The 16,342-nt window shown below is 38.2% G+C and overlaps 1 protein-coding gene across 2 annotated transcripts in view; it reads left to right on the top strand.

The window, feature by feature from the left end:
- Positions 1-16,342, top strand: part of SLC41A2 (solute carrier family 41 member 2) — a 130,785-nt gene that overhangs the window by 33,913 nt on the left and 80,530 nt on the right. Inside the window, exon 3 of one of the 2 annotated variants that reach the window (XM_027107413.1) lies at positions 9,011-9,118. In XM_027107413.1, the coding sequence (XP_026963214.1) occupies positions 9,011-9,118 (108 nt within the window). Of the gene's footprint in view, positions 1-9,010; positions 9,119-15,620; positions 15,747-16,342 lie in introns of those variants that run through there. The other variant, XM_027107414.1, reaches the window with a different exon arrangement.

The raw sequence follows: 16,342 nt of genomic DNA, 5'->3' as shown, positions 1-16,342 counted from the left end.
GTCTTTTGTCTCCTTAGGTAGGTTTATTCCTAGATATTTTATTCTTTTTGTTGCAGTGGTAAATGGGAGTGTTTTCTTGATTTCACTTTCAGATTTTTCATCATTAGTGTATAGGAATGCCATAGATTTCTGTGCATTAATTTTGTATCCTGCTACTTTACCAAATTCATTGATTAGCTCTAGCAGTTTTCTGGTAGCATCTTTAGGATTCTCTATGTATAGTATCATGTCATCTGCAAACAGGGACAGCTTTACTTCTTCTTTTCCGATTTGGATTCCTTTTATTTCCTTTTCTTCTCTGATTGCTGCTAAAACTTCCAAAACTATGTTGAATAAGAGTAGTGAGAGTGGGCAACCTTGTCTTGTTCCTGATCTTAGTGGAAATGCTTTCAGTTTTTCACCATTGAGGACGATGTTGGCTGTGGGTTTGTCATATGTGGCCTTTATTATGTTGAGCAAAGTTCCCTCTATGCCTCCTTTCTGCAGGGTTTTTTTCATAAATTGGTGTTGAATTTTGTCGAAAGCTTTCTCTGCATCTATGGAGATGATCATATGGTTTTTCTCCTTCAATTTGCTAATACGGTGTATCACGTTGATTGATTTGCGTATATTGAAGAATCCTTGCATTCCTGGAATAAACCCCACTTGATCATGGTGTCAGATCCTTTTAATGTGCTGTTGGATTCTGTTTGCTAGTATTTTGTTGAGGATTTTTGTATCTATGTTCATCAGTGATATTGGCCTGTAGTTTTCTTCCTTTGTGACATCCTTATCTTGTTTTGGTATCAGGGTGATGGTGGCCTCATAGAATGAGTTTGGGAGTGTTCCTCCCTCTGCTATATTTTGGAAGAGTTTGAGAAGGATAGGTGTTAGCTCTTCTCTAAATGTTTGATAGAATTCGCCTGTGAAGCCATCTGGTCCTGGGCTTTTGTTGGTTTGAAGATTTTTAATCTCAGTCTCAATTTCAGTGCTTGTGATTGGTCTGTTCATATTTTCTATTTCTTCCTGATTCAGTCTTGGCAAGTTGTGCATTTCTAAAAATTTGTCCATTTCTTCCAGGTTGTCCATTATATTGGCATAGAGTTGCTTGTAGTAATCTCTTATGATCCTTTGTATTTCTGCAGTGTCAGTTGTTACTTCTCCTTCATTTCTAATTCTGTTGATTTGAGTCTCCTCCCTTTTGTTCTTGATGAGTCTGGCTAATAGTTTTATCAATTTTGTTTATCTTCTCAAAGAACCAGCTTTTAGTTTTATTGATCTTTGCCATCGTTTCCTTCATTTCTTTTTCCTTTATTTCTGATCTGATCTTTATGGTTTCTTTCCTTCTGCAAACTTTCGGGGTTTTTTTGTTCTTCTTTCTCTAATTGCTTTAGGTGTAAGGTTAGGTTGTTTATTTGAGTTGTTTCTTGTTTCTTAAGGTAGGACTGTATTGCTATAAACTTCCCTCTTAGAACCGCTTTTGCTGCATTCCATAGGTTTTGGGTCGTCGTGTTTTCATTGTCATTTGTTTCTAGGTATTTTTTGATTTCCTCTTTGAATTCTTCAGTGATCTCTTGGTTATTAAGTAGTGTATTGTTTAGCCTCCATGTGCTTGTATTTTTTACAGATTTTTTTCCTGTAATTGATATCTAGTCTTATAGCGTTGTGGTCCAAAAAGATACTTGATACGATTTCAATTTTCTTAAATTTACCAAGGCTTGATTTGTGACCCAAGATGTTATCTGTCCTGGAGAATGTTTCATGAGCACTTTAGAAAAATATGTATTCTGTTGTTTTTGGATGGAATGTCGTATAAATATCCATTAAATCCATCTTGTTTAATGTATCTTTTAAAGCTTGTGTTTCCTTATTTATTTTCATTTTGGATGATCTGTCCATTGGTGAAAGTGGGGTGTTTTAAAGTCCCCTACTGTGATTGTGTTACTGCTGATTTCCCCTTTTATGGCTCTTTGTATTTGCCTTATGTATTGAGGTGGTGCTCCTTTGTTGGGTGCATAAATATTTACAATTGTTATATCGTCTTCTTGGATCAATCCCTTGATCATTATGTAGTGTCCTTCTTTGTCTCTTGTAATAGTCTTTATTTTAAAGTCTATTTTGTCTGATATGAGAATTGCTACTCCAGCTTTCTTTTGATTTCCATTTGCATGGAATATCTTTTTCCATCCTCTCACTTTCAGTCTGTATGTGTCCCTAGGTCTGAAGTGGGTCTCTTGTAGACAGCATATATACGGGTCTTATTTTTGTATCCATTCAGCCAATCTGTGTCTTTTGGTGGGAGCATTTAGTTCATTTACATTTAAGGTAATTATTGATATGTATGTTCCTATTCCCATTTTCTTAATTGTTTTGGGTTTGTTATTGTAGGTCTTTTCCTTCTCTTGTGTTTCCTGCCTAGAGAAGTTCCTTTAGCATTTGTTGTAAAGCTGGTTTGGTGGTGCTGAATTCTCTTAGCTTTTGCTTGTCTGTAAAGGTTTTAATCTCCATCAAATCTGAATGAGATCCTTGCTGGGTAGAGTAATCTTGGTTGTAGGTTTTTCTCCTTCATCACTTTAAATATGTCCTGCCACTCCCTTCTCGCTTGCAGAGTTTCTGCTGAAAGATCAGCTGTTAACCTTATGGGGATTCCCTTGTGTGTTATTTGTTGTCTTTCCCTTGCTGCTTTTAATATTTTTTCTTTGTTTTCAGTTTTTGATAGTTTGATTAATATGTGTCTTGGCGTGTTTCTCCTTGGATTTATCCTGTATGGGCCTCTCTGTGCTTCCTGGACTTGATTATTTCCTTTCTCATTTTAGGGAAGTTTTCAACTATAATCTCTTCAAATATTTTCTCAGTCCCTTTCTTTTTCTCTTCTTCTTCTGGGACCCCTATAATTCGAATGTTGGTGCGTTTAATGTTGTCCCAGAGGTCTCTGAGACTGTCCTCAGTTCTTTTCATTCTTTTTTCTTTATTCTGCTCTGCAGTAGTTATTTCCACTATTTTATCTTCCAGGTTACTTATCCTTTCTTCAGTTATTCTGCTATTGATCCCTTCTAGAGAATTTTTTCGTTTCATTTATTGTGTTGTTCATCATTGTTTGTTTGCTCTTTAGTTCTTCTAGGTCCTTGTTAAACGTTTCTTGTATTTTCTCTATTCTATTTCCAAGATTTTGGATCATCTTTACTATCATTATTCTGAATCCTTTTTCAGGTAGACTGCCTATTTCCTCTTCATTTGTTTGGTCTGGTGGGGTTTTACCTTGCTCCTTCATCTGCTGTGTGTTTTTCTGTCTTCTCATTTTGCTCATCTTACTGTGTTTGGGGTCTCCTTTTTTCAGGCTGCAAGTTTGTAGTTCCTGTTGTTTTTGGTGTCTGTCCCCAGTGGCTAAGGTTGGTTCAGTGGGTTGTGTAGGCTTCCTGGTGGAGGGGACTAGTGCCTGTGTTCTGGTGGATGAGGCTGGATCTTGTCTTTCTGGTGGGCAGGTCCACGTCTGGTGGTATGTTTTAGGGTGTCTGTGGCCTTATTATGATTTTAGGCAGCCTCTCTGCTAACGGATTGGGTTGTGTTCTTGTCTTGCTAGTTGTTTGGCATAGGGTGTCCAGCACTGTAGCTTGCTGGTCGTTGAGTGAAGCTGGATCTTGGTGTTAAGATGGAGATCTCTGGGAGATTTTCACTGTTTGATATTATGTGGAGCTGGGAGGTCTCTTGTGGACCAGTGTCCTGAAGTTGGCTCTCCCACCTCAGAGGCACAGCCCTGACGCCTGGCTGGAGCACCAAGAGCCTTTCATCCACATGGCTCAGAATAAAAGGAAGAAAAAATAGAAAGAGAAAAAGAGAGAGAGAGAGAAAGAAAAAGAAAGGAAATAAAGTTATTAAAATAAAAAATAATTATTAAGAAAAGAATTTTTTAAAAAAACGGATGGACAGAACCCTAGGACAAATGGTAAAAGCAAAGCTATACAGACAAAATCACACACAGAAGCATACATATACACACTCACAAAAAGAGAAAAAGGGAAAAAATATATTTATCTTTCCTCCCAAAGTCCACCTCCTTAATTTGGGATGATTCGTTGTCTATTCAGGTATTCAACAGATGCAGGGTACATCAAGTTGATTGTGGAGATTTAATCCGCTGCTTCTGAGCCTACTGGGAGAAATTTCCCTTTCTCTTTGTTCGCACAGCTCCCGGGGTTTAGCTTTGGATTTGGACCCATCTCTGCGTGTAGGTTGCCTGAGGGCATCAGTTCTTCGCTCAGACAGGACGGGGTTAAAGGAGCACCTGATTCGGGGCCTTTGGCTCACTCAGGCCGGGGGGAGGGAGGGGTACGGATGCGTGGTGAGCCTGCGGCGGCAGAGGCCAGTGTGATGTTGCACCAGCCTGAGGCATGCCGTGTGTTCTCCCGGGGAAGTCGTCCCTGGATCACGGGACCCTGGCAGTGGCGGGCTGCATAGGCTCCCGGGAGGGGAGGTGTGGATAGTGACCTGTGCTCGCACACAGGTTTCTTGGTGGCTGCAGCAGCAGCCTTAGCGTCCCATGCCCATCTCTGGTGTCCACGCTGATTCCCGCGGCTCGTGCCCGTCTCTGGAGCTCCTTGAAGCGGCGCTGTTAATCCCCTCTTCTCGCGCACCAGGTAACAAAGAGGGAAGAAAAAGTCTCTCGCCTCTTCGGCAGGTCCAGACGTTTTCTCTGACTCCCTCCTGGCTAGCCGTGGTGCAGTAGCCCCTTCAGGCTGTGTTCACGCCGCCAACCCCAGTCCTCTCCCTGCGCTCCGACGGAAGCCCAAGCCTCAGCTCCCAGCCCCGCCCGCCCCGGTGGATGAGCAGACAAGTCTCTCAGGCTGGTGAGTGCCAGTCGGCACCGATCCGCTGTGCAGGAATCTCTCTGCTCTGCCCTCCACACCCCTGTTGCTGCGCTCTCCTCCGCAGCTCCGAAGCTTCCCCTCTCCGCCACCCGCAGTCTCCGCCCGCGAAGGGACTTCCTAGTGTGTGGAAACCTTTCCTCCTTCACAGCTCCCTCCCCGAGGTGCAAGTCCCGTCCCTATTCTTTGTCTCTGTTTTTCCTTTTTTCTTTTGCCCTACCCAGGTACATGGGGACTTTCTTGTCTTTTGGGAGGTCTGAGGTCTTCTGCCCGCATTCAGTAGGTGTTCTGTAGGAGCTATTCCACATGTAGATGTATTTCTGATGTATTTTTGGAAAGGAAAGTGATCTCCGCGTCTTACTCTTCCACCATCTTGAAGCTCCCAGAAGTCTCCTTTTCTATGTGCCCTTCCCCTATTCCCTTCTTTAGAATTTACTGGTATTATTTTTTTCTGTCTCCTTCCACTGACATTAAATGCATGTACATTGAGATATATATGTGTGTGTGTGTGTGTGTGTGTGTGTGTGTGTGTGTGTGTGTGTGTGTGTGTGTCTGTATTCACTAAAAAACACAAGCAAAAAACATCCTATAATGCTGCTCTTCACCCTGCTCTTAATTTATCTTGGAGCTTCCTTATAGATACACATAGATTTACCAAATTCTTCTCTGGAGAGCTCTATTGTTATGTTCTATTGCAAAGATGTATCATTGTTTTTCTACCAAGTGAGCTAATGAAGGAGATTTAAAGTACCTCAGATCTTTTGTGATTATGAACAGTGATGAAGTTGACTCATTATATGTATGTGTTTGAACTCACATTCAACTTTATTTGTAGGATAAATTCCTTTAAGTAGAGTTTTGAGTTGAAAATTATGTGCATTTTACATTTGATAGATATTGCTGAATTCCCCCAAAGAAGTTAAACCAATAGTGTAATGGAGTGCTTATTTCCTTATTCTCTTACCGACAGTATTATCCAACTTTCTGAACTTTACCAATCTCACAGAAGAAAATTGATCACCTTTTAATTTGCATTTTTAAAATTATGAGTGAGGTTGGTCACTGGGTCATATGTCTAAAAGTGAATGGGTTTAGTTTTTTAAAACTAAGTTAAAATGAGAAACAAATTTTCTCCAGCTCTGGGGTATATAAGTTTTTTTAAAATTGCATAAGCTTCTTTTACCAATTAGTTATTTTTAAACTTTTTCTGTTTATTTTTAAGTTAGGACTCTATGGATGTATTCCTCAACTTGTTTATTCTTTTTTTTAAATTTAATTTAATTTAATTTTTTATTTTTTTAAGTTTCATTTTTGTTTGTCCTTTTGGACATTAATAGATTTTTAGGTTTCGAGTATAGGACATACGTAAGCAATCTGACATTATGTTTGAGGTATGGATGCTTACGTAAGATTCTGGGTATTGACAGACATCTAAAATTAGGTAAGATTAGGAGTTGATTTCCTGTAGGGAGGATTCTTGTGGAGAAGTTTAGCAGTGCATAATAATCTACATAGCCTCAGAGGACATGTCTGTATTGTGGCAAAATTTATAAGTAGGTGTAATTTATTTGGGGCACTGGCTGCCTCAGCATCCCCTTTCTGGACTTTTTTTTTGGCATTACCTCTTCCTGACAGGAAAATTAACTGATAATATATCTTGGTGTTATAGCTAATAAACCCTCAATATTGTTATTTATTACTATGTACAGTCATGGTCCTGAGCACAACTGTATGAGGTAGGTACACTTATGACCCTATTTTAGATGAATAAAGTAAAGCATAGTTTTGCTCAAGTCATACAGTAAAAGTAGTCGTATCAGAATTGCAACTCAGATATAATCTGATTCCAGAGCCCTTTTCTTTGACTAACGTGCTGTACTGTTTCTCACTATTCTCGTATTTCCCAAACTGTGTGTCTGGACACCCCAGGGTTGCTGTGGGATATGTTAAATTTTTGAGGGAAACACAGTGACATCTCTTGGACACTCTACAGACCACTGACTCGAGGTGGTTCAACATATCAGCATTAGATCACACTCCATCTGACATACCTCTGCAAAGCTACATTTTCAGCGGTGCTGGGAAAAAAAGCAAGTGTCATACAAAAATCAATACAGAACAAGAAATGAAGGCAGTAGTTTCCAAATTCCAAGGTTTGAGACGCTGTGCAGTGCCCAACAGATACACACATCCTGTTAGTAAGTACTTGTGGTAACATGACTTAAAAATATGATTTATTCTTTCAATTTATTTGTGTTATTTCTTCAAATGGCTACCAAATTGTTAGGAAATAAATACTTATTAAATTGTTTGGACCTAGCTACTTAGTAGGACTGTTAGATATTTCTTTTGGCCTAGGGTTGTCATGAAAACATTTCTGAGATACTACAGGTGCCGTGAGCTGAGAAAGTTTGAGAACTTCTGAAAGCCCGCCTCTGCAGGTGTAGAGAGAAGAATGCAGAATTTATTGGGCATGAGGTTGGAAATCAATACATGATAGTTCTTATTGTTATATCAATGCTAAGATGTGTTTTCATAGTAATTCTCACAGGAGCATTTGATTTGAATTGAACTTGGAAAGGGTGGTAGTAACCCAAAGGAATGCATCCCAACAGATCCAAAGTGGGATGGCAGTGACTGATAGAGAAATTTGGATATTCTGGTGTTTCTAAAATTGTGTAGGTAGGTGTCTTAATATTGTGACCTAGGTAATCCCAAATTATGTCTAATGTGATAAAAACAATACCTATCTCATAAATTTGTTGTGAAGATTAAATGATTAAACCTAGAACAGTGCCTGGCACTAACAAGCAATCAGTGAATGTTGACTGTTGTTAATATTTATTATTATTATTATCTGTTGTTATTCATCATCATCATCATCACTGTCATCTGTGGAGGATGCATATTCCAGTAGCACAGCAGAATTCTTACCTATCATAAAACATGGACAGAATTGTTTGTTAGTTTTTTGACATGTTAAGGAATCTGAGAGGCTACTGGACCCTGAGTGCTGTTTTTAGGCCCATCCTTAATTGACTTGAACCCTGGAGGGATTCCCTTGTAAAACTGTTAAACCAGGTTTTTACCAAAGACTGGTCTGATAAACATTTCCTAAAGCTTCTTTAGGCCCTAGTTCTGCACCTATTTGGAACAGCCTCTAGGGAAACTTCGGGGACAAATTGAAATTTTCTTTCATTTATCCGATGGATTTGTCTTACTTTTCTCACCTGTCTTGGTGTTAGTGACAAGACTGTATTCTTGATATTTTTTGGCATAAATTAATATGCCTAGTCCCTAAAGTCTCCTTTGGGACAATCACCTCTTAATAACACTTGTAAAGTAGCATTTTGTGTTATTCAGTCATTTGTATGGTCTTTTCAGTTTATAAAGTACTTTAATATCTATTGTTTTCATTATTATGGTATTTCCTCATAGGCTAGACAGGGCAGGTAGTATCTTCATTTCATGGATGAAGAAACTGAGATCAGAATGGTAGGTAACTCCATCCAGGATCACACAGCCAGGTTATGACAGATCTGTGCCTAGAATAAGAAATTTTCTTATTTCCAATTTAGTACTCTTTTATGATCCTGTGCTCTGCAGCCTCTTGCCTCACACCCTAAAATGGGGAGCAGAACATGGGATGACTCAGAACTCCTGGGGTCAATTCTAGGTCCCATTTTTTGATCTTGGGAAAATCATTTTAACTTATTTGAATGCTTATTTCTTCATTTGTGAAACGAGCTAATAATATTACTGTAATATTCCTGTGGGTTGGTTGTAATTAGTGTTGGAACCAAGATTCAAATACAGGTTATCTGGTTCTTGAATCTGTGTTTTTAACCACTAGTTACACTGACTCTTGCCATCATAAAGAGATACAGTAGACTTTAAGAGTAACAGAGTTGTGTAGCAAGCTAGATGTACTATGAGATATAGTGAGTGTATCAGCTATTACTTCCAACTCTAACTGAATTTCTAAAGTAACTCAAGGTTTTAGAACTCTGGAGAATGGCTTAAGCTAAATGTTCACTGATTAAATGACCTGTGTAGTTATTCAAAATGTAGATGCAACATCGGAAAAAAGGCTGAGATTTTTAGAAATCTTTATTCTAAAGTGTTTTTTAAAGGGTGTCAGAAAATTCTATTTTTTTGTTTTCTTACAGCACTGGGAGGTGTTCAAAAAAGTAACAGAAGTTTTCATTTTAGTTCCTGCACTTCTTGGTCTCAAAGGGAACTTGGAAATGACATTGGCATCCAGATTATCCACCGCAGTAAGTTTTTTCCTATACGTAAACATATACTGTTTTATCTATACATAAACATATACTGTTTCTCTCTATTGAGGAGAACTTGCACCAGGAAAATAATTTTCTCCTCTGTCTACTGGTAAATTTCTGAACCTCAGGGCTATGCTAAGTAGTTATGCCTGTTAATCGTGCCCTGAAAGCTCCCTGGGTTGTCTAATCTGGGGATTATAGGCTTTCCTTTTTCCTGAGAAGAAGTAGCATTCTTGCCCCCTTTCATTCCAGGGCGTTCTAGCAATTATCATCAGTGCTTAAAACATGGCGCAAGTCAGATATTGAGATTCTTTATGGTTCGATGGTTGGTAAATTGTTATTTAAACTTTTTGTGATTGTAAAAGTAATACATGTTTATTATACAAACTGCAGGAAAGGGAAGAAAGTATCAGGAAGAAAATTTATAACTACCCCCAATTATTTACCTAGACATAATTACTATTAATATTTTGATATAGATCCTTGTATACTTGGGTATCTCTGCCTATGCATAGGTATATCATAATGTAGATACATACTGTATATTCTAAAAAAAAGAACTGGAATCATATATATTCTCTTTTATAATCTGTGATATCCGTTTGTAGATACATCATGATCATCTTTCCATATCAATAAATGTAGACCTATCTCATTATTTTTATTGGCTGTGTGTTTTTCTGTTGTATAGCTCTACCACAGTTTAATCCATCATCGTTATTGAATATATAGGTTCTTTTTAATGTTTTGCTGTTATAAACAATGTTGTAATGAATATTCTTATACATACAGTTTTACATTCTTTTCTTATTTCTTTTGGGCAAATTCTAGGGTTGTAATTACTGTACAGGAAGAGAAAAAGTATACTTTTAAGGCTTTAGCCACATATTGCAGAATTGTCATCCATAAAGGTTAAACACTTGATAATACTGCCACCAGCAGGGTTCTGAGGTTTTTTAGTAGCCAAAAAGGACATTGTTTTTTCACTATAACATTCTTTGGGGGTTCACCGTTGTGGAACCAAGTTATCATTAAAACCATGTAGCTAGTGAGGTTCACTTCAATGAGCCATCAGCCCACGGAACGTTAGCCAAAAATTAACTAAGTCATCATTACTAATTGCAGTGCTGTTAGTATATGAAGTTTGTTTCTTTCCTTAAAGAAGGTACAACAAATGAATCTATGAACTAGGAAAAAACATTTGTGTATCTAAAGGTAACCAAGATGTGGAAGCTGAACAACCATGTTGTTGATCGGAGCCCTCTTTCACTCCTCTTCCCCTCTCCCCATTTTTCCCCAGGCAGCTGTGAGTTCCCTAAGGTTTCTTGGGTGAAGCAGATGCTTGGAAAGGAAATGCATTAAATAATGTTTTATTAACATTATTATTGGCTTGCTCAGTTAAGAGAAAATGCTACATATGCCCTATGGAAATTTCTAAGCCCTTTCCTTACATATAAAAGGTCATATAGCCATACTCTGCCCAGGCAATAATGAAGTATTGGATGTTAGTGAGCTCTCATAATGTGCCAGCACTGTGCTAACTGCTTAACAAGGATGTCTCTTAACAACCCTATGAGATAAACACTATTCCTGTTTTACAGAGGAGGAACTGTGGCTTTGAACAGTTGAGTGATGAAGGGTGAATCCTGAGAGCTATTTTATATTAGGTGGTTAGGGAAAACTTCTCTGAGAGGTGGTGTGTAAGCTGGAGCCTGAATAATAAGAGTGAGTCAGCCATATCAAAATCTTGGAAAAGACCATTCCAGGTTACATTGTATCTAATCAGTGTAATAATGTCAAATATTTATAAGCGTTCTGTACAGATTCACTTTCACAGTTGAGCCTGTGTAACTGTATGTCTATGTAGTAAACAGAGGCCCATGTAACCGTATATCTATGTAGTTTAACATTAAACAACAAGCTTACAAATTAAAAAAAACTTCTAGGGACTTTCTTTTCCTGGTGGCGTAGTGGTTAGGAATCCACCTGCCAATGCAGGGGACACGGGTTCGAGCCCTGGTCTGTAAGATCCCACATGCCGCAGAGAAACTAAGCCCATGCACCACATCTACTGAGCCTGAGATCTAGAGCCCACGAGCCACAACTACTGAGCCCCCATGCCACAACTACTGAAGCCCGTGCACCTAGAGCCCGTGCTCCGTAACAAAAAGAAGCCACCGCAATGAGAAGCCCGTGCACTGCAATGAAGAGTAGCCCCCGCTCGCCACAGCTAGGGAGAAAGCCTGCATGCAGCAACAGAGACCCAATGCAGCCCAAAATAAATAATTTTTTTTTAAATCTCTATCTTTCTGCCTTGGCAAATACAGTATATCCTTTGATGATCTGGAAGTCCAAGATCAAATTTAGAATTCTTGAACTTCTTGGGTTCTATTTTGGAACATAGTGATATGGAGAGAGCCAGCCCCTGGTCTGATGCCTGCCCCCTTCCTTCTCCACCCTTGGCCCTATGTCCTGCACTTTGAAAGACCTCACACATACCTCACACCTCACGTTCATCTATACCCCCAACAAACAGCCAGCCCTTGAGCGCTCCTTGGCTTGGGCATGCACCCGTGGTGGCATGGTCTGCCTTCAGGAAGATTGGCTTCAGGAAGAGGCCATTGGGCTCTAGGCCATTCAGTCAGGGAGCTTTGTGATCCCAGGTATCTGGAGTGTGGCCTAGAAGGGGATGAGACACAGGCTTCGAGTGGGCACACTGCTTGGGCCCTGTGCACTCTTCATCCTAAGGAATGGGGCATAGCTAAAGGAGGGCCAAAGTGGGGCCTTCTAAGCCATGGGTCTCAGAGCTGAAGTCCCTCTTACAGAATTAGAGAACTACCGATTCTAGATTCCAGGAGTGAAAACTTCTCTTGGCCTAAGGAAAATTATATGACATAGAAGAGACTTAGAAGCTTCCTTGTGATGTACTTCTGCAAGATATTAAAACAGGATGGAAAAGTTATATATTAAGAAGGGTTGCTTGAACAAAATAGCCGTAATATTATACTCTGAAGGTAGCAGTCACAGGACTTACTAATAACCAGTGGTTGCCTACAGAGAAAGCAGTTATTTTATTGGAAGCTTCTTAAGTAACCAAATGGCTGTACCTTGAAGTGTACAAGTATCTCTTACATGATATCTGTCCTATCATTCTACTCTTGAGACGATACTGAAATTAGTGTGAATGCAATAAAAGCTGAGATATAAATGGAAATCCACTACTTTTTGGTGTCTTGGAAGCCAGTCACATGGCTCCATTGTTACACTTTTAGATCCGAGGTTTAAATGCAAATTTTTCTCAAGTGATCATGTGAAGCAGTAAGTACATGTAAAAACATTAAAATTTTAAAATGTGTTAGGACAACACCCTTTGACTCATCTGAAAATATTTAGAAAGCATCATCATCAAGCAATATACAAAGTTTCAGTTTATGCAATTATTTCAATGAAATTGCATCATCACTATTAACCAAAATGTCAAACCTGGGAATTAAAGAGGATATAAGTCCTTTATCAATTATATTTATTTCCTAATATAATATTTAGGAAAGAAAGCCTAATAATTTGATAACACCGTCATTCTCAGCAGTATCTAGACTGGCAAAAGTAGCCAAAAACATTCTTGATTGTTTAATGACTTCATTTGAAAGTGGGCATCTATATAGTATTACAAATATGAAGTATAGTGACCACAGGATCAATCTAGCAGCCCTCAGTGCTAAGAACTTATTTCTCAAAAATTTAATAATAAGATGGTAATAAGATTTTTAAAATTTGATTAAATTTCACATTTGTTCTAATCTCCTAGAAGTTCATCATATAATGGTGACATTTGGTGTCAGCTGAATATTGATTTTAACACTTGGCATCCAACTGGAATGTGTGTCTAGTATACCTCTAGCTTTTGTCTTCAAAAACAAAACAAAAACTTTTATGTAGTTTTACTGAGGTTTTCAAAGTTAGTGAAATTACATGCATGTGTTCCATCTGCCATCTTTTCCCAGTGATCTACCCTTGCATTATGTTTTAAGAGCTGATGGGTTACCTAGATAGAACTCAATCCAAGAGTCTTTTTGACAGGAGAGGAGAATAAAGAAGAGGTCTTGAAAAACAAGAGTGGCAACATTTAAGGGAGAAGAAAGTTATTAGAATGAGAGTTAAAAGGTGGCTTTAGGTACATTTTATTAGAAAATGAACTTTGTTCTGATACATGTAGTTAGGCATACCTACACTTAAGCAACTTGATAACTTTGCCAGGAAAACTGAAATTTTGGCTAACTTACCTCGAAGAAAATATTTCTAAAAGCAACATTCTTGAGCATTACCCAGCATTTGTTTAGATTCAAATAACAGATTAAACATGCCAGTCCATTTTGAAATAAGCCATGCTGTAGGGAATCTGGTTAAAGAAGAATATGCTGCAAATTAAATTGTTTAATTTGATTACGTATTACCATTAAAGCTGAATTTAATCTTATTATTTGAACTTGATTTGTTGTGGTGCCTATATTTTATATTAGATATTTTTATCAAATGTCTGATTATATTTATTTGTCTGTTCATATTTAAGACAGGAGAACTCCAAAGCTGATTAGAAGCTCAGCTCAGCTCACTGCAGGGTCATCTAGCTGGACCTTTCTTTGGGGAGATGGGATGGAGTCGCTATTTTCCATAGGTCAAGAATTGGGTCACTGATTATAAGATATCTGAGCCGTAAACTAAAGGAATTACTCAGTTCTCTAAGCAATTAAAACACCATAAACTAGATGAATATACCATGTTATCATGGCTTGATGCCATGAGTTACTACTTTTCCATCTACTAATTTGTTTACTTTTATTTTTTGAGGCTCTTTGAGATAAGAATGTCCCCTTTATTGCCAGGGCCAGAGACAGGACTGTTGTTGATTTGTTATATTAGTGGTTCTCAAAATGTGTCCTTCTGAACAGCGGCATCAGCAACTTGTTAGAAGTGCAAGGTCCCAGCCCCACTCCAAGGCTACTGAATCAGAAACTCTGGGGTGTGGCTCAACATCTGTATTTTAACAATCTTTCCACATGATTCTGATACACATCAAAGTTTGAGAACCACTGTGTTACATGAACAGCATGGAGGCCGATAGGGCTGGGACCAAGTGAGAGGGGGGAAAATCACAGGGTGTGAGATCACCTGTGGGTCATCGTGAGGACGTGGGTCATTGTGTGAAATGGGAAGCCTTTGGAAGGTTTTGAATAGTTGAGTGATGTGATTTGATAGATATTTTTAACAGATTATTTTGACTGTTGTGTTGAGACAGAGCTATAAGAGGCCAAAGACCAAAGTAGGGAGGCAAGTTGAGAGTCTGTTGGAATAATACTGCAGTCCAGAGTTGAGGTTGGCTTGGATCAGGGTGGGGTAGTAACAGGGGATGTAGTGAGACATAGTTGAAGTCCAGAACTCATTTTCAAAGAGAGTTGTCAGAATTGGCTGATTGATTAGCTGAAATTAAAGACCAGGAGTTGTCACTTGAAATTTTCTCTGGATTTGAGAGGGGTAGAAGTAACCAAATTAGAAGATGGAAAGCTAGTAACTTGTGGCATCAAGCTAAAATGACATGGTGTATTCATCTAGTTTGTGGTGTTCTAATTACTTAGAGAATTTGATCTCGAGTTTCCTAGGCAGAGTACTACCATTCTGATAGAGTGCTGGAGAATCATTGTCAGCTGTATTCCAGCTCTGATGCTCTATTTGCTATTAAAGCAATTCTGGGTTAATGACTTCTCAACAACAAAAACCCCAAAGCCTCGCCTTCTCTGGCTGTTCTCTACTTGAAATTTTTATTACCCTTGACTTTGAGACCCCACACCCTCCTCACTCACCTCTTTCATGGTTTCTTCTTAGTTTACTTTTTTCTTTGCTCATCCTCTTGATTTGAGGTTTTCTTGAAGTTTCAGTACCTTTGTCTTACATGTTCTCCATCAGTAATTTCATGTCCTGGCACATTGCTGACTCTCAGATTTGTATCTCCGATCTCTTTCCTGTCCTCCGGAGCTGATTGCACCACTCTCTACCTTCAAAATTAAACTCATTATCTTCTCTCACTCTTAACTGTGCTTTCTATCATTTTTGTCAGTTTATTAATGTTACCAGTCACCTCCCCTCTATCTAGTTACTCTCTAGACTGTCAGTTCCACCTGTGAAATCCTCTTCCCTTTCCCTTATGCCCCACCTGCCACCACCTTAATTTAGTTGCCTGTGGTTTCTAATTGGGATGCTGTAGCAGATTTCTAACTGTACTCCCTTGTGCCAGGGAGAAGGATGGATGAGTATAATTTTTTTTTAAACTTAAAACAAGCACAATTTGAAAGTCAGCTCTTTCATCTATGGTCAAAAGATAATTCTCTTAAAAATTTTACAATTTTTTTTCATTTGTGAAATTAGGAGTAAAAATCATTATAGCTATAGAAGGCCAGTCTATGATTACTTTAATCTTTTTGCTCCATTAAGGTCTTTTCTCATTTTTATGACTGTCTGCAGTAGAATCATGTTAAACAAGCTTATAGGATTTTAAGGAAGGCCTATAAAGATGGAGAACTTAAGACATAAGATATCAGATGCAGCCTACTTACCCAATCCTTTGAAGGTCAGTTGTATTTCAAATTTGTTATTCTATGAAGCTAAAGATTAGATGTTCACAGATAAAAAAGATATTCCAGTAAAGTATGTTTCCTGTTTTAACAAGGGAGATTTAATAATGACGAATCCAAATCAACTTTATCTCTCCCTCTTTTACTTCAGTCAAAATTTATTTCTAAAGGTATAATGATTAATTTGAATAATTTCTCCTAGATTTTTATCTTTTCAACAGTAGATATATGTTATAGTAGTATGTTATCTACTATGTTATAGTCGATATTCTTACAGATATATAACAGTAGTATATAATTGAAAAATAAACCAGGTACAGTGACTCTGTAAATTGCTGGGTTTAAGATCTGTTATCTGAGGTCTAAAATTTTCTGCTTCTGAATGCTAGATAGAAAAGAGTCAGGAATGATACTCACTGTCCTAATGACAGGATTTTTTAAAAAAGTCTTTAAAACTATTTTCCAGGAGTAAATTGCCTAGCACTTTTCCACTCTAGGCAAAAGTGATTTTTGTTGCCTCAAACCTTTATTCTCTGAAATTACTTTGAAACATTCTACCTTTTGAATTCATTAATTGAAAAAATATTTTTGA

The sequence above is a fragment of the Aethalodelphis obliquidens genome, unplaced genomic scaffold, assembly GCF_003676395.1.
Source record: "Aethalodelphis obliquidens isolate GAN/ISIS:26980383/991018 unplaced genomic scaffold, ASM367639v1 scaffold8, whole genome shotgun sequence".
Classification (NCBI taxonomy): domain Eukaryota; kingdom Metazoa; phylum Chordata; class Mammalia; order Artiodactyla; family Delphinidae; genus Aethalodelphis; species Aethalodelphis obliquidens.
This window is presented reverse-complemented; position numbering and strand designations above follow the sequence as displayed.